The sequence below is a fragment of the Bactrocera latifrons genome, unplaced genomic scaffold (assembly GCF_001853355.1).
Source record: "Bactrocera latifrons isolate USDA-ARS-PBARC rearing strain unplaced genomic scaffold, ASM185335v1 scaffold_74, whole genome shotgun sequence".
Classification (NCBI taxonomy): domain Eukaryota; kingdom Metazoa; phylum Arthropoda; class Insecta; order Diptera; family Tephritidae; genus Bactrocera; species Bactrocera latifrons.
In genome coordinates, this window is record NW_017537423.1 from 40,010 (window position 1) to 62,874 (window position 22,865).

Below are 22,865 nucleotides of genomic sequence, written 5' to 3' on the forward strand. Positions count from 1 at the left end.
CATACTATATCATTAAATAGAAAAAGTAAGTATTATCATCTGTTTAATTCGCATAAACACTAATTATTGAAAATCAATAAATATGTTATGCTTCGTATCATATAACTCAAAACAAACTGAAAAATTAAACAAAAAAATTTGTTTAAAACGAAAATAAAAATATTAAGTTATAAATTTTTACATAATTTGTTATTATAAGTCTTGTTTACAACTATAAAGCTGATTAAAATTTTAGGAGCATTTATCGCATAAATGTTTATATACATACATTTGTATGTACATATGTGTATACATGCGTTTATAGATCTACTATTAAAAATTTGATTACACATTATTTACTTTTCACCCGTATTATAAGAAAAAAAAAATTATAAAAACAAGAAAAAAACAATATTACACATTATTTATTTTTAAGCCGTATTATCTGAAAAATCTACAAAAAAAAAGGAGAAAAAGTAAAATAAGAAAAAAAAAAAAATAAGAAAAAAAAATTAAAATAAAAAAAGAAAAAGTTAAAAGTTAATTTAAAAGAGAAACAAAATTTAAAAATTAAGAAAAGACAAAAAAATACAAATTTTTTCAAAAAACGACGGAACACTAGAAAGCGTAAAAAACTCGCTTTACAAACATAAATTTTCATTTAGTTTGCATTAATTTATTACATTTGCTTGTTATGCTATAGTATATTATTGGTATAAACTATGCTTTGCAAATTAATATTTGTATATTTTTTTCGCTTTCATGATACTTATTTGCTTTTATACTTAGGTACGCGTACATTATTCTTAAGCACTTTATATATTTGTACGTGTATAGTGATAATCTCAGATTTTATGAAAGTTTATGAAAAAAAAATTTAAAATTGAATATAGATTTTTTGTTAAAATTGGACGTAAACGCTGAATAATTGCTTCGAAAAATCAAAATCATATTTTAAGGTTACATTTGAAAAAAAAAAATCATATGAATAAAATTAATCGCCCTACATTAATATGTTCAAAAAATTAAAAAAATATGCGTTTTTAAAACTATTTTACACTTAAAACTTAAAATGATTGCCAAGTATTTAACCATAATGTCAAATTAATACTATCGAGTAAGCATTTAGCCTTTAATAATTTAAAAATAAAACATTAAAAAGGTTACAGTGAACTTTTAAATGAACTAAATCATAAAACTGTAAGCAAATCGGATTGAAATGCATTACAGCGTCACTTCAACTGCCAGAAAATGTTTTTGCTGCCCTCCCAAACGTTTAAGGTTAGAGTTCAACACACGCCACTGCATATGTATATATATATATTTTACCTGCATTATTTGTATAGCAAAATACAAAATCGAATTTCGTAGAGCTACAAACACAGTATTTTGTTGTTGTTTACATATTTTATGCTGCACATGCATTTGACTGCATTTGTTAACCTTCTAATGCCTATGCTGCTGACCGAATTCATTCATTTCACGTTGTGTCACATAGCCCATGAGACGCGGTTTAGTATCAGTTTGCTCTGGCCTGTGTGCTGTAGGCGCGCCCTGTGTCGGCGTTAGTTTGCCCAGCGCATCCAATGTTGTGTAACCGCTGAAATTCGTTATATTGGCATTGTGTAACGGCGAGTGCGAGTCCCTGGCGCTCGGCGTGTTAAGGAGTAATGCTTGCAAAGTGCTTGGTTGCACGTATGCGCTGTTGGATTGGCTGCCAGCAGCCGCTCCAGACGTTTGTGCTTTATCATCGGCACTTGTGTTGGTGTTAACTGAGATTGCTGGCGGTAGTGTTGTTGCTGCACCCATAGCCTTTGGCTTATGTGCCTCAAGACTATCAACAGTTATATAACCGTTATTATTGCCAGCTGTGGCTTTCGGCTGCTGTTTCTGCTCCGTCCACATTGCAGGTGCTGCGCGCAAATCACTTGCATTTATATAATCGTTCTTCGAACCTGCTTCAATGCCGCTTCTGCCTACTTGTGGAGGTTGCGCCCAAGCGCTGGGCGTGTTTAAAGCTGTGGCCTTTATGTAGCCACTATGGCCGACGGATTCATTTGCACTCTGTGCCGCTACTGTTGTTGCTAGTGAGTTTTGCGTTAGCCACTGTGGCAGCGCGGTCGGGCTAATGTAACCGCTGAAATCGTTGCTTGGTGTCGCAGTGCTCTTTTCCGTTGCTGCCGCAATTAACGTATTCGCTTGCACATAGCCGTGCGTGCTGGGTTGTGCAGTTACTGTGGTGTCTGCTGGTAATGGCGCCTTTGGCTGCATCCATCCATGCAAGTTGTCCGCCATCACGTAACCGCCAAGCACACCACCGGTTTGAACTTGCGCAGCTTGCACGTAGCCAGTAGGCTCCTCGGCTATGCGCTGTAACGGTACTGCATCCTGTGCGCCCAGTTCGCTGTTAGCGCCACCACTACTACTTGTGCTGTCTATCAGGGAGTCAGCCGAACTTTCAGAGTTCAAGTAATCGCGCTTGTGATAGGCCAAATCCTCCTCGCCACTTTCATTTTCTGAAGTCTGTGTTTCCGCCAGCGCGCTAATACTACGTCCGAAATGCAGACCTCCACTCATGTAACCCAAGTCATTCTGTTGTCTGCTTAACAGGTGATGCTCCTCGATGTGCAATCGTTCGTTGCTGTCGGCGAGCGGCTGAACGTTGACGGCACCAATACCACTACCGTTGACTATGTTTCTGTTGTAACCGTCGCCGCCACCGCCATTCCGCTCTTTCGTGAGGTAGGCGTCCACCAGCGCAGCGGGCAGCGTGCATTGTATATCACTCATCATTTTCCATTTTTTCGTTGCGAAGAACATGAGCGCCATCAGCATCAGCGATGTGCAGACAATCATTAAGGTGATAACGGTAATTTTTCCTAGCTGTCTCTGTGAACAACCAAAACTTGTCAGCTGATACCAGTCCGATTTATACAACAAATAATTGTCTTTTTTGTGATATTGCATCAGTGCAGCCTTTTCCCGTTCCACATCCGCTGCATTGTCAGTACCGACACATGCAAATTCATCGTTGTATTCGTAATTATTTGCATCGGGATCGAATTCGGTTTGGTATGCAATCACATCCTTCGGATTCACTTCGTTATTCTTGATCAAGCCCGCATTGATCGCACGCACTTCTACATTGGTTTGATAGTCCGGATCGGGGCAGGCGGGCACACGCAGCACGCAACTATTACCGAATACAACGGCTATGCGACGACGTTCGACATAATCACCGCGCAGCACGGTTACGGCGACCTCATAGTAATCCACGCGACCGCCAGGCTGGCTGGGCCGCAACCACTTCAACTGCACTTTATTGTTACGTGTTATTGTTTCGGAGTAAGCCATTTTAGAGGGGGCTAGTGAAAGAGGGTATTATTCAAATGGTGAACAGGGAGATGGTGATAGATATTATATTTTTTGAGTAAAAATTAAAAAATTAAATATGTATAAAAAGTTTTTAGCTATACAAAATATACGCAAACAAAAATATTACCTAAAAAACAAGACAAAATAAAAAATTTAAAACAATAAAAAATTAATTTAAATACCTAAGATTTAGATACAATTTTTAAAAAATTTTAGATAACATTTTTTTCTCCTTTTTGTTGAAATAAAATAAAATTATGCATATTTAAAAACTTAATTGGAATCAATTAAATTTTAATTTCATCAAAGAAATATTCTATAGTGTAAACTTACCGCTCATATATGTTGTGAAGTGAATATCATTGCTGTGATTGGACTTGTACCTTGTGACCGCGATAACAAACACTTTATATGAGGTAAAACTGGTGAGATTCTCCAAAACGAAACTGATCTTGTCGGCGTGATCCAAGCGCGAGGCATTAACTATAAATTCCTTATTGTTTAGCTTGACTATATACTGACGTATATAACCGTTGGCTTCACTAGGCGCCAGCCAAGTGATTTTTGCACTTTTATTTGTTAGCTCGGTCACTTGTAATTGCCGTGGTGGCGATGGTGCCGCTTCGAATGTACGCACCAGTAGTTGGTCATTCGGTTTGCCTGCCTTTACGTTGGAGAACATAAACATTTCCAAACGATACAGCGTAAAGGGTTTTAAGCCTGTTATATTAAACTTATTCCAATTCTTATCGATTGTTATTATAGTCGGGTCGCTAACACAAGCAGCCCTTTCAGCTGGCACAGTCTTGGCGCTGCTAAATGGCTCAAACAGAACACTCTCTACAGTAGCAGGTGTTATGCTGTCGGTATCTGGTGTATTCGCCACCTCGCAATAGGTTAGATTGTAGCCGCTTAAAATTGATGGGCAAACTGTCTTCGAGCTCCACTGCACGCGCAATTCCGTGGCGGAGATGAATAAGATTTCAGGTTCCATTGGTTCAAAATCGGCATTCACATCTACACTGCAAGACGTCCAATGCATGCCGGTATTATAATCAATATAATTAGCGGATACAGCTAGCGTTAACGAGTGATCATGTTCGGCCGATTGTGGTTCCGTAGCAAAGCGTTGCGTTTTGCTGCTCACTTGACGGAAGTGTATTGAACCCTATTCGTTTGGAGTAAAATAGAGGTTATGGAAATTTAATTTTTGTTTATTTTATTAATGGCACTTACTCTGCAATCTGTTGGCATGGCCAGTTTTGAATAACACCAATACACCGTATAATTTTGTAGACCTTCCTGCGCTTGTGGTGGCAACCAGGTTAGCGTATAGGAACGATTTGTCTCATGATAGACATTATGTATGGAGTGTGGTGTATAGTGCTTGGCTAATCTGCTCGCCTGTGGGTATATGGTAATGACATTAGCTGTAGAGGATTCCCCCATATGATTGCGACTGCTTATCTCGAAAGTATAGTGCAAATCATTGTGCCATTCGAAAATAGCAAAATTTGCCTCTTGTTGTCGTGGCAGCAGTGCTCTGTAAACAATTTAGCGCATATTTTGTATTTTATTTCGGTTTAAATTAAAACAAAATTTTGGTTTTCATAAACATTTTTTTTTTTAGAAAATTGAAATGTGAACAAATTTCTTGAAATACACAAAAATTCCTCATGACCCAAGAATGATAGAATATTTCGGTTCGGGTTAATAACAATTTTCAATGTTCCTTTGAATCGTTTGTTATGCAAAATTATAAAAAAAATTATCTACACATATATCTAAACATAAACATCATTCTTTCTTAAAAACGTGCACATACGAGTATATGATTATAAAATTTTTGTTTATGCAGCAAAATAGATATTACTAGTGTTTAGCGCTTGAAGCCCCATATCTACAACGATTGTTACGCAGACAATTAGCAAATTTAAATAGAAATCAAATACACCATTACAAAACAAAATGAGTAAAACAGCCGAGCGCAAAATTAAGCAACTATAAGTACATACAAAACACATAAGCACATATATTTTGTAACACTTAAACAATTAATTCTTGGGAAGCACAGACAGTTTGGCACATTGCTTAGCCAGCAAGTATTTTGTTTTCTCTTTAATTGTGGTTATTTTTTTATTTAGACTTCTTTTCATCAGCACATACACAAATACAGACATGTATAACTTATAATTATACATTGCAGAAAATATTATATTTTAAGCCGAAACGAGCTTTTTTGTTGTATTAGTCAAGTTCTAATATTATATTATTAAAAAAGCATATTCCCAGAAATATCTCATGCAATGCCTTTGACCTACTGATATGAGAAAAATACTTTAATTGCTCAATGCTTTTCAAATACATTAATTGTTTACTGCTTATCAATTTGAGTGAAATAATCAAATCTTTAATGCAATCTACTCTAAGAGTAAAGGAACTAATTTTGATTTGAATATTTCCTTTTCCGCTGTTATAAGGAACAAAAACAATCAATATGTAGAAACAATTTCTCATCCATTAAGCACGTTTAATCTATTTACATTAACTGATAAGAAAAGGCTCGCAACTAGCGTAATAATGTATGATTGAATGTACTTAAACGTCAGTATGACAATCTGTTTATTTACTTTCTTATCAACTGTTGAGAATTACTTTACAGTTAATGTGAAGTTTTAATTGTAGGTGTTACAATTTCTATATAAAATACTTACTTTCTATATAAATACTTACAGTCACTTAAGTGGTTAACAAAAGGAAATAAGAAACGTGCAATAAATACAAGTTTACCTCGTTTGGTCATTGTCGCGCTTTTCCAAAGCGCGTATTATGTACGTAAAATTGTCGCCATTCTCCTCCCATTTCTCTAATTGCTCCCAATACAGCCGTACTTCGGTTTCCAGTGGATTTATATAAAAACCGCCATTATCGGTGCGTGGTGGCCTATCTGGCATACGAGGTTTAGTACGGAAACGACACTTAAACGTTTGACTCCACATATCCTCACCGGCAACGGCCGTTCGCACTTTAACTCGTAATCGCAACTCATAAGAGTAGTGGGCATATGGCAGCTCCGTTAATGACAATTTACAACCGCGATCAACACGCATCACCCGCACTTGTGAACTGATATTTTTTACTGTGAAACTATCTGGCTGCAAGAGTACTTCCCACTGTAAGCCGCGGTGTTTGTTAGGTGTGTATGAGTCATATTTTGGCATGCTCCAAATTGCATCCATACTATCAGTGGTTAATTTTATAATATGAAAATCTTGACCTGGTCGAGCTGGCACCATCACATTCAAGTTATTTATGGTAAATTCTTGCTTATAGCTGCCTAAAGAATTAATACTGTGAACTTTAAAGTGATATTCCTCAACTTGTGGTCGATAAGAATGCTCTACGGTAATGTTACAAACCACTAATGGTTTCATATCAAAATTACAGTAGGCCGGCGTTTCGTAATCAGGTGAATTTATGTAGTACGTGAGATTGTATTGTGTAAGTACTGCATTCTCCGGTTGTGTGAAGTTACAAACCATATATTCGAAATCAAAACTGCGACAATTGAATTGACTAACATCGCGCGGCGGGGTACCCACGTAAATGGTAGACTCTGCGATCGCATCTCCATCACATTTACAAAGGAGTCGTAACGACTGCTCTCGTTCACTGTGAAACATATAAACAATGTAGCTACTATTCACTACCAATATGTCCTTATCAGGTACGTGTTGGTCGGTAATTTGATTTATGAATGTTAATTTGCAAGGATCATCAAATCGGTTAGGATTTATGAGACACGATATATTTGCACTACCGCCCACATTAACATCAACATGCGATGGTCTTGTCTCACCTACATCATCCTCATGGAATGCGTTCGCTAAGTTTGCAAAACACAACACAATGGTTGCGATGCTAACGTATCGCAATAATTCACTCATGTTGCATATACTACTGTACGATATTTTGCCACTGTCCAATATATGTATGAAGTGCCCGAAAGCAACGAAATTGTTTCACCTTTTTGCGGTTTTAATGCAGGGGCAGCGATTTGTCCAATTCGCGGAAATATGCACGCTATGCAGTACCTTCTTGCACTTGCACCACAATCACACACTTCCCCTCCTCTGTTTCTCTACGTATGTGATCTACACTGCGTCCTTCTGGCGCATGTATGTACGCACACACAATACTATGTACAACAGTGCAGATCGAATTCCGATTCTCGGAAATTCGTTTACTTGGAAATTGACCTTTCTGGGAAAATTTAATATTGTTTATATTAAAATTTTATATTTTTCACAACATTATGAATTAATTAAAGTCACACATTTCATATTTCTTCATTGCATGCAACTTTTTAACCAAATTTTGTGTTTTTGGACAGTTTTGCGTATATTAATTGTACTGAAATTTTCAAATTCTCAGAATTGCACCACACACTATCTTCTTCTTCGTCTCTCTCTTTATTTACAACCAAATTACACGCACTATGTAAAACACAACAATTCCAAACGGAGAACAGATTACGAATGAATGAGCCACTCAAAGCAGGCAGTACCTGTGTATGGGTTGCCATTTCTCTTTCCTGCTGACAAAGTGACATTAAACAGTTAACATACTATAGCTTTGTGGTTTTGATAAAATTTTCAATTAGTCAGATCTTAAATATTGTACGAAATTTGACATTTAGTACTAAAAAATTATTATTTTTAATAAGTATATAATGAAAACTTTTTGATTAACAACTAAAAATAATAATTTGGCATGACGGGAAAATTATTGTGAATGGAGTTTTCGTTTTGACATTTCATAGTCGCCCTTTGCGCTTATTCTGAACAATTCTTTGTATACGCTGGAACCTGGAAAAGCCAAATTTCTTGATTACAATGTCAGCGTAATTACAAATAAAAATATATTTTGCGAAAAAGGCATTCGTATAGAAGTTTACATAAAATGGACAGCATTCAACAAGCCGCTGCGTTAGAAAAATGGGGATTCACATTGCCAGAACTATATCGATTGGCGCTGAGTTTCTACAAACGTAAGTTGATAAGATGTGAGATTATGGGAAAAAGGGGTAATAAACGGTCACTCGGACAGCTGCTTATATGTACATGTTTGCTAACATTTCGTTTCAGAGAATTCAGGCAAGGCAATACACCTGTCATATGAGGATAATTTAAAATTGATAGCTTTTAAGCAACAAGCTACAATTGGTCCTTTCGATGCTAGCAGTGCGCCCGAGTTAGGAGTGCTGGACGTCATTGGTCGAGATAGGCGTATGCACTGGCAGCTCCTGGGGGATATCAACCGGGAACAGGCAATGGAGGGATTCATCGACTTGTTGGATAATATGTGTACCGCATTTCGGCCTTACGTGGAAGCAGTTAAACAAAATCGCGATGAAACGTTGAAGCAAGAGTTGCGTCGTATGGAGGAAGATAAGTTGGAGAAAGAAAAGCGTGAACGTGAACAAAAAGAGTTGCTAGAAGAGGGCTACAAAGAAGAATTGCAAAGACGGAAACTAAAAGATGCGTTAAATAGACAAACTTTTCAGCAGTTTAAGGTAAATACTAAGTAATATGATTAAAATATAAAAGATATTAACTTAATATTTAATTTATATATTTTAAAGAGCTACGCTGAAATTCAGTTTCCTGGCAATCCAGAACAACAGGGCGTACTCATACGTCAGCTGCAGGACGAGCATTACCATCAGTATATGCAACAACTGCATATGCATAATAAATCTGACATTGAATTGCAGGAAGAAGGCGCGAAGCTACTTCAAAATGAAACGGGTGACACAGCAAGTGGATTTGATGACTGTAAGAATGAAGAACAGCAGCAAGACGATAACAGTCTAGATGAATTCATTACATTACAACCAGCTAATATGTGGACGCGGCCAGATATCGAGGCATTTAAGGCCGACGTATCGCAAAGTGACGGAGATGGTGTGCTACATTTAGATCCGGGCGAAATTGTAACGGTAAGCAGCCTAATTTGTCTCAAGCACTTACTGACCCCATAGTAAATTGATATTTCTTTATCACAGGTACGGGTACCAACAATGGCAAATGGCAAAAGTATATTCTGGGAATTTGCTAGTGATAATTACGATATTGGTTTCGGTCTATTTTTTGAATGGAGCAAACCAACAACAACTGAAGTAGTTGTTCACGAGACAGACAGCGAAAACGGCGATTGTGATCTCGACGATGATCTCCAGTCAACCGCAGAAGATCTTGAAAGTGGCTCTGTAAATATAGACCATGAATCGCTGGACGATGGCACCTCGAAGCCATACGTATCGATAATAGTGCCGCTATATCGTCGCGATTGTTATAACGAAGTTTATGTCGGATCGCATTTGTATCCAACGGAAGGAGTATATCTGCTGAAATTCAGCAACAGTTACAGCTTTTTCCGCTCAAAAGCAGTCTACTATCGCATATATTATGAACACTAGACATAATTTAATGGTATTTTTATTGGCCATGTACCTGTGCCGAATTGACTTTATGTTTTTCAAATTTAAATAAATAAATTTATTAAGAAAATAAATGTTTTTTGTATATACAATTGACGTTGCACACCAGTTTTGTTGCTTTGTTTTGTTTGTTTGGCGATCAGCTGTTTGGTGAAATTGGTGAATTGCGGTTATTGTGTGTAAAGTGTTTTTCAAGGATGTCGTAAATTATTACTAAAATTACTAAAATGTTTACCTTAATAACAGTGACATTAAGAACTTTTAAGAATTTTGCTTGTAAATCTGCTAAAACACGTTACCTCAGTGTACTCGGTGTCGAAACTTCATGCGATGACACAGGCATTGCGCTGCTGAATGAAAACGGCGAAGTGCTTGGCAATGTCTTGAACTCACAGCAAAAATTTCATACTAGGTAAAAAATTTTATATATATATAAAGCGTATTTAGAAGGTTTACTGTCTGTATTGATACATATGCATAGGTATGGTGGCATCATACCCCCACGCGCACAGGATTTGCATCGTGCCAAAATTGCGGAAGTTTTCGAGCATTGCATGGAGGAGGCAAAGATGACACCTGACATGTTAGATGCTGTTGGTGTTACAACAAGACCTGGTTTGTAATTAAGTTGACTTTTAAGAATTTGAACAGTAGCAATTAACTGCGTATGTTCACAGGTCTTCCGCTCAGTTTGCTTGTCGGTGCGCGCTTTGCTAAACACATAGCACGGAAATACAAGAAACCATTGGTGCCGGTACATCATATGGAAGCACATGCTTTACAAGCGCGTATGGAACAAAACATACCATTTCCATTTCTGTGTCTACTTATAAGCGGTGGACATTCGCAATTGGTGTTTGTACGGAGCGCTACAGAATTCCTGCTACTCGGAGAATCGCTTGACGACGCGCCAGGCGAAGCGTTCGATAAAATAGCGCGACGCTTGCGTTTGTTCCTTATATCGAAATATCGTTACTGGAATGGCGGTCAAGCAGTGGAGGACGCCGCGAAGGACGCGAAAAACCCCACCCGCTTTGAGTTCCCTTTACCATTGGCACGTGAACGTAATTGCAACTTCAGCTTTGCGGGCATAAAGAATAATGCTTTTCGCAATATACGAACGGCTGAGCGTCAGGAAGGTGAATTCGAACAAAAATGTATTTTTCTTGAATAAATTATTTACTACTCCACAGGCACACCACCGGACGGTATTATCTACAATTACCACGACTTCTGCGCCGGTTTGCTAGCGGCAGTAAGTCGTCATTTAATGAATCGTACGCAACGCGCACTGGAATTTACACTGCCTTGGTTTGGTGACGCGCCACGTTCGCTCGTTGTGTCTGGCGGTGTGGCCAATAACGATTACATTTTCAATGATCTTGCACATTTAGCAGAGCACTACGATTGCCGCGCATACCGACCGTCGAAGAAATATTGTTCGGACAATGGCGTTATGATTGCATGGAATGCTATTGAGCAAATAAAGCACGACCGCAGCTGCATGCGCTTTGACTACGATGCGGTAAGTATACAAGGCAAAGCAGCGTTGGGTGTAAGTAAGCTGGATGCAGTTACAGAGGCGGGTATCAAATGCAAATGGGTGCAGGCGTCCAAATGGCGTGGTGCGCAATCGCCGTTTGAAGTGGCGCAATAAATTTTAGATTTGTAAAATTAAAATAAAGTTTATAAAGTTGGCAAAAAAAAAAAAAAATAGATTTTTTCATACATGGAAATCTACAATTTAAACATATGAAGTGTAGATAGTACAAACGACAGCTTCACACACTCATATGGCATTTATAGGGTTTTGTAGCAACAAAATTCTTTTGAGTCTGATTACACTACCCACCCCTGATGAGCTCTGCAAAGTCTAACGTAATCAAAAACACATTTCACATTCCCTGCTAAATTGCCAGTTCGGTGTAGGATGTTTTATATAATGTTATAAACAACCACGTAATAATAAAAAAAAAGAAGGTCTTTATTTTTATGTTGTAATTTTATTGTTGTTGTTACATTTTTTATTTAATATCTGAAATCAATAATTATAATGACTATAACTAAAGTAATGTAAAAGTTGATAATGTATATATATAAAAATATTAAAAAATGCATCATTAGTTCATTTTTCAATGTCGAACTACAATCATTTTTTTGCTTTAATGTTTTTTATTGTAAGTATTTTGTGGTTACTTTAAATGTTTTATACTCCATCAACGCTTAGCTTTTTGTGTGTACGTGTTTGCGTTCACTTTTACTTAAATTATTTAATTTATTTTGAAAAATTGCAGTAACTTGCTTATTTTTATTTTGAATTTGCCGTTTTTGCTTGTTTTAATGCACTGTATCTTCACCGGCATGCTGCGGACATAAATAATTTTATATTTTTAAATATATATAATTTTTTATATTGCCATATGTATGTATACATATTTATGCGGTAATTTGAAAATATCCAAAACGAACGCGTTAATTTTATACTGCCGTACTTCAATATTAAGTGTTGTTCTTGTTTTATTTTGTTTTAGAAAAATGTTATTTATTGCTATTTGTGTGTGTATGTGTTGCCATATTATTCATATAACCACCAACTTGTACAAAATAGACAGACCCTATCATTCCCAAAATACAAATACTTTTTTTTTTTTGCGCTCGACGCTAACAATACATTTGTATTGTTGCCACACGCCAATCCCGCCACTCGAATTTACCGTTTCCACACTACAATGAGTGCTGTTGACTCTTTTCGACAAATCGTTTTACAAAACTTATATATTTTTTTATTTTTTTCATGTGCATAGAATGAATTCATACGCGTTTGCAAGCTTATTTTGTTGTTATTGTTAGTTCTCTTGCTTTTGCTATTTGTTTGAAATGTCGTTTATAAATAAATACATAAAATTATAAGAATTTGCACTTCTTTTTCTTGGATTGTTCTGGTGGCTCCAACGCTGCTAAGATGGCCTCATCGAAAACGTTCTTCAAACCTTTCTGTTATTCAAAAAGAGGAGGTGTTGTGATAAAACACTTAAAATGTACTAGCAAATAATTAACTAACTAACCTGTGTTAAAGCGGAACATTCCACATATTTGACCGCTTTCAATTCCTTGGCCAGCTTCTCGCCTTGTTCCATGGTAATGGGCTTTTGTTTGTTCTTTGCCAATTTCTCTAAAGTGCTGCTCTCGTCACGCAAATCGATTTGTGTGCCAACCAATAGGAAGGGTGTTTTTTGACAATGATGCGTGATTTCCGGTACCCACTAAGCAGTGTAATAACAAAACCATTTTTTTTTTTCAATTATCATATTTTGCATATGTACATATGTATGTAGGTGCACTAACCTTCTCCTTTACATTCTCAAATGAACTGGGACTGACTACTGAGAAGCAGACAAGAAAAACGTCTGTTTGTGGATAAGACAGCGGACGCAAGCGATCGTAATCCTCCTGTCCGGCCGTATCGAATAGGCCCAGAGTGTATGGCTCGCCGCCGATCATAACTGTCACCGCATAATTATCGAATACGGTGGGCACATACTCCGAGGGAAATTTATTGGTCGTGTAAGAGATGAGTAAACAAGTCTTACCCACGGCACCATCGCCGACAACAACACACTTGATAGTCTGCATGTTTGTGTAGCTTGTTTCTTTGCGTTTTGGCGCAGCTGTCGTCTAAATTGGCACTGCAAGCAACAAATTGTGTTTATTTGGAATTAAAATTAAAGCAAGTTTTTATATTTTTAACACTTTTTTCACACAACATAACATGGGCAACTTGAAAAGCATGTAATACGAAGGACTCACAAGTTGCTACATTTGACTTTTAGTTGCTCCCTAAATGTATGCAATAAATAATTGTAAATCATTAATGTTTTAACTTTTTTGCTTAACTTTCAAAAACTATCTGTGACTAAATATTTTTGCCAACAATAAAACCTAATCAGATGTTGATAATCGGCATAACATGAAACAATCGAGTGCTGTTAAAAAATATTGTATTAGATTGATTTAGAATAAACATTTTTCGATTGGTAAGAGCGTACATATGTACGGATACATTTATATAAAGCAAAAATTAAATAAATAAACGCATACTTCCAGCAAAACTAATGTAACGCTGTTAGAGTTAGATATGTGGGTTGATCAACACCTATGACGAAAAGGACACTCCCTGCGTTGAATAAAATAGCATATCTACTAGCTGATTAGTAATAAGGGAAGAAATTTTAATGTGAAATGTGGGGGGAGGATTACACAAAGGCTGCCAAGCAAAAATATTTCCTGGTGGGCTTTGTTCGCCATTTTCAATTTTTCAACGGTTTGACAAAAAATTTCAATGTTCATGTGCCGCGCCGTACATTTCTTAACCAAAACTGGCAAATGTTGACACTTTTTTTACTGGCCCAATGCTGTCTTTGTAACATATAGATGTCAACTAGAATAAAAATCGACACATACTTCCTATTAAAAAAACAATGATACATCCAAAATATTCTTCATTGTTTAACGTTGTCCGTTATGTTTTTTGACGTTAGTTGTCAATTACGTAGCTTTAAAAGATATCAATGGCTGTCAATTCGTATTAATCATTGACCATATTAAGTTGTAGATAACTTTGTTGATTCGTAACACACTACCAATTGTCAGTTCCTTCATTCCATAATTCGTCGTCTAGCATCAGAAGCGAATAAATATATTATTATACATATATGTATGTATGTATTTAGTCATAGCTAGGCACGATTGTGTGCATGCCTTTTCTCCGCTTCCTCGATATATCGACACTTATAATAATTTTATGCTTTCATAGCGTTAAGTATTGTCTGCTGACACTGGTATTAGCGGGGCGAATGTTCGTTGGACATTCTCTTCATTTATGCGACCGTTAAAAACACTAAGCATTCACATAATCATACTTGGCTGCAGTTTCATTAAGGAAATTTAAATATACACGTACCGTACGACAGTCAACTGCCAACTTACAAAAACCGAATATATTCATGTTTGTGTGGTTGTTTGTGTGCGCGCGTGAGTGCTGCGCTTATATGACAAGCGACGATGTCGTATCGCTGCTTTCAATTTATGAACTGCGCTGCGACTAGCCTCTTCACAAGAGCTATGACTCAAAAAGCTTTGAATATTGATAAGAAAAATTTGCTAGTTAGCGTTCATGTCTGCTAAAATAATGGCTTTTAAATTATCTATAAAAACGCTATTGTACTTTACTTCGCCGCGCCCTTTATAACTTCCTAAAACACACTTGCTAAAATATTATACATGTCTCATCTGCGATAGTGAAAATACAAGTCGCCAACAGCGCAATCGACCGCAACGAAGCGCTGATGCACTTTATCTATAAAGTCTTTTGTTGCTGCTACAAACTAAAACTTGTTTTTTGGAATTCAGCACGGAACTTTTTTGTAATGCCAAAACGTGAAAGTAATCAACAAAATTTAATATGTTGTCTAAAAAAAAAATTTAAAGCACACATCTTATTGCGACACACACTTGCCAACACATCCGTATATACAGATATCTAAAAATCGGCTATGCGTTTCTTGATTTCTTGGCTTATTAGAATGGGTCATAATCGGCTTTTATGCTAGGAATGTCGCAATAAGTGCGTGTGTTTGTTGAGATTTTAGTTCTCCTTTTTAATGGCATTCCTTTCGTTCTTGCAACGACGCCTCATAATTCAGCTAGGCGTTCTTCCATCGCCAACGCCGCTGCTGCCTAATATCGTTCGTTTGTTCGTACGCCGTCATTGTCGTCGTCGTTCTGCACCCTGTGTCACACACAGCACCGTCACTTTTCACACTTAAGAATTTTCTCTTTTCACACGACTTTTGTTTCGTATATTTTCATACATATAATGCACAAAAAACCACAATTTTCACATCCTCACGTCGAATATAAATCAAATATTTGCAAATTCACAAATCTTAACAATTTACTTACATATTTTTTTGTTAAAATCAGAAATTTTTAACTGGGGCTGGGCTCTATGAAATAATTTCGTCCACTTCTTATTCACGTCTACTTCCACAATCTGCTTCTTCTTCTGTGTTCTCCTATGACGAGTTGTACGGTTGCATGATTGCGGTAGTAAGTAGAGTAAAATAACATATATGTTCAAAATAAGCAAACTTTAAGCAATAAACAAACAATGTTAAAAACTGACACGACAAAATATATCACTCAAAATAAAATAAAATCGCGTTTGAATTTTTGTTTAAGAGTATTTTAGTTATTTTTGTTCTACTTAAATTATTTCACTGAACTGTCAGATATTAATATGTGGCGATACAAATACAATATATGTATATACAAACATATTTATATACACCCAGCTTTAATACGATTTTTTATTCATCATTAATCTCTAATTTTTAAAGAGCTATGTATTTTGAAATATGTACATGCCGTTCCCATGCAACCCTGTTAATTATTTACTAGTTGCGAACACAATCAAGTGGATCCCACTTTTACTCCGATTCGCTACTGCGACAATAAAAGAAAGAAAACGTAAATACAGAGTATTAAATAAAATATAAAAATATCTCTGACAATATGTCAGGTTTAATCGACAAAAGGTAATTAGTTTAGAGTAGTACCAATAACACAATACAAATTTCGTTTTCTATGCAGAAAAAGAAGTCGTGAAGATGACATCTGTGATTCGACACCACTCTCTAAACGTATCAATCAGCTGCATTTGACAAATTTGGATGAGCCCCAGCAGGCAATTCAGCAATTGCATTTTAATGACCCCACCAAACAAGTTGATTTGTCTCAACTATACAATAACAATTACATCAATAACAGTGCTTTAAATATGCATTTGCATAACAAGCAACCTCAGACAGCAGACGAACAGCAGCAACAAATACATTTGCACCATCCTTATGCACCCGAGCTCAACGAAGCTGAGAACCCATTCTACTATATTAAAAATAAGTTATTGTATGAATTGCACTATGAACGTCTAAAAAGATGTGTTGTTTAGAGTGTTTATGAAAAAATAAATTAGGTTAGTCATGAAAAAACGAATGTGCAAAAAAGCAAATTGTACCAGTAAACAAAAGCAAATTTATAAATAGCTAAAGCAACAGGCTTCTATGTATACTTTAATTTACCATAACAACTTAAAAAATGTAAGATGATATATGATAGAATAACGTATAAGTTAAGTAACTGTTTCCGTTAGAAACGACTATTTAGTTCATGTTCCAATCGTACATACAAATGTAAATCCATACTCAATACAGAAAATTAATGCGTAAGTCATCGAACTGTGAAAGCAATATGTTGGTTAGTAATTGACAACAGCTTATGTTCTTATTAAAGCAGATGGTGCACGTCAACTCTGTAAAAATAATTTGAATCATGTTAAAAGCCAAATATTTGTTTATGAACGTCTTAAAATAATAAATTATTTTTGTTTGTGAATATCTGAAACACTAGTACATTCAGTGCGTGCGCACTCGACAACTATTTATGCTCCATTCATGCAACAACAATCTGATGTTTTACGTTTTGAGTCATTTGACAGTTCGCTCTCTTTCACTTTTCATTTCATTTCTTTTTATCAATTTGCACTTTTAGTGATCGCGCTGTAACAAAAAATGATATTTTGTAATAAAAAGATCATACAAACTATATTTAAACTATAAAAGAGATTGGCAGCTGAGGGCTGTCAGGCACAGTGTGCTGTAAATTTTATGTGCCTTAAGAAGTGCCAAATTAGGGATGAATATTTAACAAACAAATTTTGACCATTTAACCATTTAATTTTCAAAAAAATATGTAGCAACAAATTTGAACAACATAACAAAACAATAACAAAGTGCACTCGGAGACATTGGAAACAAGGAATAAATATATGCACTAATGTCTGCATAACAATGAGTCCATTTCGGTTGAAGAAAAATCGCTCGCTACCAGTGAAGGTGGTAACCTTCGATTCCGAATTAGAATTCAATTTGGGGTATCGCGAAACGGGACAGGAACTTTTTGATTTGGTTTGTCGCACCATAGGCTTGCGTGAATCATGGTATTTTGGCTTGCAGTATGTGGATACGCGTGGACATGTATCCTGGCTAAAGATGGACAAGAAAGTAAAAGATCAACGCATACAGGTGCAACCTAATGGGTTTTACGTTTTCAATTTCTATGCAAAATATTTTCCGGAGAATGTTAGTGAAGAGCTAATACAAGAAATCACACAGCATTTGTTTTTTCTACAAGTTAAACAAAGTATACTTTCTATGGATATATATTGTCGGCCGGAAGCATCAGTATTGTTGGCATCATATGCTGTGCACGTTCAGTATGGTCCTTACGACTATGAAACCTATAAGGATGGTATGTTAGCGAGTGCAGACTTGTTGCCAAAAAAAGTTACCGACCAGTATCAAATGACGCCGGAAATGTGGGAGGAACGCATTAAGACATGGTCAGTATATGGTATACTAGGAATTATACGATGCAAAGTTTACCCCAGAAAATTATTCTATAGGTATATGGATCATGAACCGATGACTCGTGACGAAGTTGAAATGGAATACTTGAAGATTGCACAAGATTTAGATATGTATGGTGTAAACTATTTTCCTATTACTGTAAGTGTGGCTCAGCTGTTTTGAAATTAAGATGAATTCGAAAACAACTCAATATTTTTCACAGAATAAAAATAAAACCAAATTATGGCTGGGCGTTACCGCAATTGGACTCAATATTTATGAAGAAAATAATAAGCTCTCACCACGTACTACGTTTCAATGGAACGAAATAAGACATGTGAGCTTCGACGATAAAAAATTTACCATACGTCTAGTGGACACAAAAGTTTCTAATTTTATTTTCTACTCACAAGATTTGCATATTAATAAAATGGTATGCATGTTCGTCAACGTACGTAATTAGTGGTTATATATTATTTTTCGTTAGATTTTAGATTTGTGTAAAGGCAATCATGATCTTTATATGCGACGTCGTAAGCCGGATACTATGGAAATACAGCAAATGAAAGCTCAAGCAAAAGAGGAGAAACAGAGGCGTCAACAAGAACGCGCCAAGTTTTTGCGCGAGAAGAAGCTACGCGAAAAGGCGGAACGGGAGCGGTATGAACTGCAAAAGCGTTATGATCATTTACAGGAAGAGATGCACATGGCTAGTGATGCGTTGGTAAGTGCAGTTGCATTATATTATTTAAATATAATAAAATAACTTATTTATTTTATTTTTGTGATCCTAGCGGCGTTCCGAGGAGACAAAGGAGCTTTACTTTGAGAAAAGTCGCGTGAATGAGGAGCAAATGCAACTGACCGAATTTAAAGCACACCACTTCAAAACGGAAATGGATCGTCTCCGTGAGCGACAAATGAAAATCGAACATGAGAAAATGGATTTGGAGAAAAAGATACGTGATGCGGACTTTTATGTACATCAATTAACGGTCGAAAAAGATAAACGAGAGGCAGAGGCGGAAAAGCTGAGAAAAGAGCTACAATGCGCACAATTAGCCGAACGTGAAGCCACTGCGCGTCTGCTTAATTTTATCAATCATGGACGCAAAACATCCACCGATAGTTTAGTGGCCGTTTCAGGGAATACCGTAGTTGTATCGGCTACAAATACGGCTGTTAGTACACCTTCGTTGACCAACAGCAATTCAACTATTGATATGGAAACGGCTGGCGGCGTCGATTTGACGACATCTCACAATGATCTTAGCGTTGCCAAAAACGACCTCTGCTCCGAGTTAATCGATGATTGTGAAATAAAGGAATTCATACTCACCGATGCTGAAATGGAGCAAATCGCAAATTGTCGCTCAGAGTATTTAAAGAAATCCAAACAAATGGAAAATCAGTTGCAAACATTACGTTCACAAATTGAATTGTTGAAAATCGAGGAAAATCAAAGTAATTTTGATATACTTAGTGATGCGCTTATCAAGGCAGGCGAAACGAAATACTCAACGTTGAAAAAATTAAAATCAGGTTCGACTAAAGCGCGTGTGGCTTTCTTCGAGGAACTGTAGGTGGGCAAGGGAATATAATAGTTAGTATTTTCAATTGCGTTTGTCGATTAGAATTTCGCTATAGATTTTAGTGCTAAAAAAGTGACAAGTCGTATATCTTAGTTTTAAATAAAACATTTGCTGTTATACAGTATATCGTTGAAGTGTCTTCATTTATATATTAATTAAAAAAAATTAATATAAATAATTAAATGATTTTATTTAAATTATAATAAATATTCATAAATTAAACTTGAAAATTTAAATTTGCCAATATGCAATGTCACTACGTTCCTTCTCTTAGGATCAATCTTTCACCTTTTTTAATTTTTGGTTGTGTATGCAACATAAAAAATATAATATATTAATTTTTGTTTTTGCTCTATCACTTAAACTTCTTTTTTAATTCTTAAAAGTTTATTTTTATGCTTTGAAATTATATATATATTTTTTTTGTTACATTTGTTTTCATTTCAAAAGCAACTCTGTTTAAACAATGTTCAAATTGAACATACCTCACGAACAAGAGTTTCCCGCTTTTTAAAACAACATGGGAAAGTGAACAGGACGATCATTGGAGATTTTGCAAACTTTATTTCGCTGCTGAAATAACGATATAACGAACAAATAAAAAAATAGGATTACAATACTAACAGCAGTTTAACGCGTGGATTGAAGAAATAAATAGGAATATAAATATTATTTAGCGTGAAACGGTCAATAATTATGTAGAGCTTAAGTAGTGATCGCGAGCAGCTGCCAGGCACAGCATATTTAAAAAGAAAAAAAACGAAAGAAATTATTTAGTGTACACAAATAATAAAAAATTGCAATGTTTATACAAGACCTCAGACAGGATTTCTACAATCGACTAGTGGGCAAACGCCTGCTTATAATTGTCAATTATGATATCGATGCTATATGTGCTAGTAAGATTTTGCAGTCCCTCTTCAAATATGACCACATGCTATATTCGGTGGTACCAATAATGGGTTTGGCCGGATTGCAACGCGCTTACAACGAACATCAGGGTGATGTAAAGTACGTGCTGCTAGTGAATTGCGGCGGTTGTGTAGACGTTGTGGAATTGCTGCAACCCGAAGAGGACGTAACGTTTTTTATTTGCGATGCGCATCGGCCGTTGGATGTGTGCAACATTTATAGTGACCGACAGGTGGGCTATATTACATACTATGTTTGGGATATACATAAAATATATACAAATGTCACTTCTTTAATAAATTATAATACATATTTTTTGAAGGTGTGCATATTAGGTGATCCGGCTCTGGAAGAGAATATACCCACATTCGAATCCATATTTTGTGAATCAGAAGATGAGGACAGTAATAATGACGGTGATGACGATGCAGGCCATGATAGTGGTGCCGGCGGTTCTGATGAAGAAAACGGTGAAAAAGTTGATCGACCACCCGCACAGAAGCTGAGTCGCCTTGAACGTCACGAGAAGCGTATTATAAAGCAACGTCAACGTCGTACATGGGAGAATGAACGTGATCGTATAATGTTCGAATATACACAATACGGTTTTTATGGGCGTTCGACGGCGTTAAACATATTTGAATTAGCTTGGAAACTATCCAAGGATAATATGGATTTGTTGTGGTGGGCCATTGTGGGTCTCACAGAGCAATTGATTTTGGGCAAAATAGAGAGTAGCGCATATACGCTGGAAATTGAGAATGTGCAGTCGCATGTATCGCGTTTAACAAATAAAACAAACGATCAGAGCAATATGAGCGCTTCGAAGATAAATTTTGAAAATGACTTGCATTTAGTGTTGTACCGACACTGGAGTGTGGTGGAGTCAATGCGGTGTGTAGATCAAATTTTTTCGTTTACTAATTTAACTGACATTTTATATTTTTAGTTACTCCATGTATTGTGCGTGCAAATTGCGTTTGTGGACTTTGCGCGGCGAGAAGCGTCTGCATGAGTTGCTGGTCGAAATGGGTTTGCCATTAGTGCAAGCGAGACAGATGTTCAGCGCAATGGATTTGGTGTTGCGTCAGGAGTTCTATAAAATGTTGGAAAAACTGGCGGAAAAATATAACATTCCGGATATAGTATATGGTTCATTCACGCTCAATTATGGCTATCGAAATCGATATTCGGCGGCCGATTACGTATATGGCATGCTAGCCATTTTGGAATCGGTGAAAAAGGATAAAACACCAGAGGATTGCTTTTTGGAAGCGTTGGATAGCTTATCGCGCAATCATCGTGACATTATGTTGCAAGGCATCGAAAATGCCAAACTCTTACTATCGTCCATATTCAAACAAGTACAAAGCAGCTTAGAGGCGCATCAAGTGCTGTCTACAGGCACATTCTTCTACTACATTTTAAATGAAGAAAATACATATTTCTCCTACCCGTATGGTTTGACTTTGCTGGCAAAGTTTATGTTACACGGTCACGTCGCGGTATCGCGCAGTCGGCAAGCGCCTGAATTGCCGCTAATCGCCAGTTGTCCGGTGGATTTGGAACGTGGCCTGTGCCTATTGGTGGGTATACCACCGGTGCGTGAAGATTCACCGAAAAACTTCTTTGGCAAAGCGTTTGAACAGGCCGCTGGCAAATGTAATGCAGTTATTTTACAGGATTTCTTCGAGACCTCGCTAATACAAATTAGACAAAATGATATGGCGAAATTTTTAGATGCGCTCACTGTGCTTTTGGCTTAGTAAATTTGTCTTTTAAGTTTAGTTTATAAGCAGTTAAGTTAATTAATAATATAGACACGTTTTATTTATAAGAAATGTAACCAATATTTAACCGTTTTATAACCTGATAAGATTGTTAATATTCGATTTCTAGTTATATTTGTAAACAATAGCACAACGATGACTTTGTAATTGGTCAATGCCGTTAACGCATTGAATCAAAAAAAAAAAAAAAAATGAAATTTTAAATGCAAACCTTTACAAAAACGTGCATTAAAATAATACTACAAAAGTC

General features: G+C 36.4%; 7 protein-coding genes across 8 annotated transcripts; 5 read left to right on the forward strand and 2 right to left on the reverse strand.

Moving 5' to 3' along the window:
• Positions 1–1,063: 1,063 nt before the first annotated feature.
• Positions 1,064–7,762, reverse strand: LOC108976271 (cytokine receptor). Its single transcript, XM_018945247.1, has 4 exons — positions 6,145–7,762; positions 4,591–4,897; positions 3,688–4,522; positions 1,064–3,344 (listed from the first exon to the last, which is right to left on the reverse strand). Exons 1-4 carry the CDS (start codon positions 7,299–7,301, stop codon positions 1,426–1,428), a joined length of 4,218 nt encoding a protein of 1,405 aa, XP_018800792.1. The 5' UTR covers positions 7,302–7,762; the 3' UTR covers positions 1,064–1,425.
• Positions 6,384–9,930, forward strand: LOC108976273 (Golgi resident protein GCP60). 2 transcript variants are annotated; one of them, XM_018945249.1, is made up of 5 exons: positions 6,384–6,550; positions 8,177–8,404; positions 8,502–8,929; positions 8,999–9,355; positions 9,422–9,930. In XM_018945249.1, exons 2-5 carry the CDS (start codon positions 8,317–8,319, stop codon positions 9,833–9,835), a joined length of 1,287 nt encoding a protein of 428 aa, XP_018800794.1. In that variant the 5' UTR covers positions 6,384–6,550; positions 8,177–8,316; the 3' UTR covers positions 9,836–9,930. The 2 variants fall into 2 exon arrangements, with proteins under 2 accessions (XP_018800794.1, XP_018800793.1); XM_018945248.1 differs by lacking the exon at positions 6,384–6,550 and having other exon boundaries at positions 8,090–8,404.
• Positions 9,931–9,960: 30 nt separating this feature from the next.
• LOC108976274 (probable tRNA N6-adenosine threonylcarbamoyltransferase, mitochondrial) lies at positions 9,961–11,577 on the forward strand. Its single transcript, XM_018945250.1, has 4 exons — positions 9,961–10,268; positions 10,338–10,471; positions 10,534–10,995; positions 11,050–11,577. The coding sequence occupies exons 1-4, from the start codon at positions 10,084–10,086 to the stop codon at positions 11,511–11,513; spliced, it is 1,245 nt and encodes a 414-aa protein (XP_018800795.1). The 5' UTR covers positions 9,961–10,083; the 3' UTR covers positions 11,514–11,577.
• Positions 11,578–12,191: 614 nt separating this feature from the next.
• Positions 12,192–15,925, reverse strand: LOC108976286 (cdc42 homolog). Its single transcript, XM_018945281.1, has 4 exons — positions 15,818–15,925; positions 13,202–13,542; positions 12,922–13,119; positions 12,192–12,850 (listed from the first exon to the last, which is right to left on the reverse strand). Exons 2-4 carry the CDS (start codon positions 13,487–13,489, stop codon positions 12,761–12,763), a joined length of 576 nt encoding a protein of 191 aa, XP_018800826.1. The 5' UTR covers positions 13,490–13,542; positions 15,818–15,925; the 3' UTR covers positions 12,192–12,760.
• A 380-nt stretch (positions 15,926–16,305) lies between these two features.
• On the forward strand, positions 16,306–16,905 carry LOC108976292. The gene is made up of 2 exons (XM_018945290.1): positions 16,306–16,452; positions 16,508–16,905. Exons 1-2 carry the CDS (start codon positions 16,430–16,432, stop codon positions 16,863–16,865), a joined length of 381 nt encoding a protein of 126 aa, XP_018800835.1. The 5' UTR covers positions 16,306–16,429; the 3' UTR covers positions 16,866–16,905.
• An 88-nt stretch (positions 16,906–16,993) lies between these two features.
• On the forward strand, positions 16,994–20,037 carry LOC108976291 (moesin/ezrin/radixin homolog 2). Its single transcript, XM_018945289.1, has 5 exons — positions 16,994–18,314; positions 18,378–18,480; positions 18,545–18,754; positions 18,809–19,045; positions 19,116–20,037. The coding sequence occupies exons 1-5, from the start codon at positions 17,764–17,766 to the stop codon at positions 19,902–19,904; spliced, it is 1,890 nt and encodes a 629-aa protein (XP_018800834.1). The 5' UTR covers positions 16,994–17,763; the 3' UTR covers positions 19,905–20,037.
• Positions 20,038–20,441: 404 nt separating this feature from the next.
• LOC108976280 (cell division control protein 45 homolog) lies at positions 20,442–22,859 on the forward strand. Its single transcript, XM_018945262.1, has 3 exons — positions 20,442–21,057; positions 21,148–21,719; positions 21,775–22,859. The coding sequence occupies exons 1-3, from the start codon at positions 20,716–20,718 to the stop codon at positions 22,589–22,591; spliced, it is 1,731 nt and encodes a 576-aa protein (XP_018800807.1). The 5' UTR covers positions 20,442–20,715; the 3' UTR covers positions 22,592–22,859.
• Positions 22,860–22,865: the final 6 nt, after the last annotated feature.

Coding starts and splice junctions, on each gene's coding strand:
- LOC108976271 (XM_018945247.1), bottom strand. CDS start 7,301: ATGAGTGAATTATTGCGATACGTTAGCATCGCAACCATTGTGTTGTGT. Junction 4,898..6,144: donor CGCGACAATGACCAAACGAG/GTAAACTTGTAT, acceptor AATTGTTTACAG/AGCACTGCTGCCACGACAAC. Junction 4,523..4,590: donor CCATGCCAACAGATTGCAGA/GTAAGTGCCATT, acceptor CCAAACGAATAG/GGTTCAATACACTTCCGTCA.
- LOC108976273 (XM_018945249.1), top strand. CDS start 8,317: ATGGACAGCATTCAACAAGCCGCTGCGTTAGAAAAATGGGGATTCACA. Junction 8,405..8,501: donor GGCGCTGAGTTTCTACAAAC/GTAAGTTGATAA, acceptor ATTTCGTTTCAG/AGAATTCAGGCAAGGCAATA. Junction 8,930..8,998: donor AAACTTTTCAGCAGTTTAAG/GTAAATACTAAG, acceptor TATATTTTAAAG/AGCTACGCTGAAATTCAGTT.
- LOC108976274 (XM_018945250.1), top strand. CDS start 10,084: ATGTTTACCTTAATAACAGTGACATTAAGAACTTTTAAGAATTTTGCT. Junction 10,269..10,337: donor CAGCAAAAATTTCATACTAG/GTAAAAAATTTT, acceptor ACATATGCATAG/GTATGGTGGCATCATACCCC. Junction 10,472..10,533: donor TGGTGTTACAACAAGACCTG/GTTTGTAATTAA, acceptor GTATGTTCACAG/GTCTTCCGCTCAGTTTGCTT.
- LOC108976286 (XM_018945281.1), bottom strand. CDS start 13,489: ATGCAGACTATCAAGTGTGTTGTTGTCGGCGATGGTGCCGTGGGTAAG. Junction 13,120..13,201: donor TTGAGAATGTAAAGGAGAAG/GTTAGTGCACCT, acceptor TACACTGCTTAG/TGGGTACCGGAAATCACGCA. Junction 12,851..12,921: donor AATGTTCCGCTTTAACACAG/GTTAGTTAGTTA, acceptor TTTGAATAACAG/AAAGGTTTGAAGAACGTTTT.
- LOC108976292 (XM_018945290.1), top strand. CDS start 16,430: ATGTCAGGTTTAATCGACAAAAG. Junction 16,453..16,507: donor TCAGGTTTAATCGACAAAAG/GTAATTAGTTTA, acceptor TTTTCTATGCAG/AAAAAGAAGTCGTGAAGATG.
- LOC108976291 (XM_018945289.1), top strand. CDS start 17,764: ATGAGTCCATTTCGGTTGAAGAAAAATCGCTCGCTACCAGTGAAGGTG. Junction 18,481..18,544: donor TAAACTATTTTCCTATTACT/GTAAGTGTGGCT, acceptor TATTTTTCACAG/AATAAAAATAAAACCAAATT. Junction 19,046..19,115: donor ACATGGCTAGTGATGCGTTG/GTAAGTGCAGTT, acceptor TTGTGATCCTAG/CGGCGTTCCGAGGAGACAAA.
- LOC108976280 (XM_018945262.1), top strand. CDS start 20,716: ATGTTTATACAAGACCTCAGACAGGATTTCTACAATCGACTAGTGGGC. Junction 21,058..21,147: donor ACATTTATAGTGACCGACAG/GTGGGCTATATT, acceptor TATTTTTTGAAG/GTGTGCATATTAGGTGATCC. Junction 21,720..21,774: donor AGTGTGGTGGAGTCAATGCG/GTGTGTAGATCA, acceptor TTATATTTTTAG/TTACTCCATGTATTGTGCGT.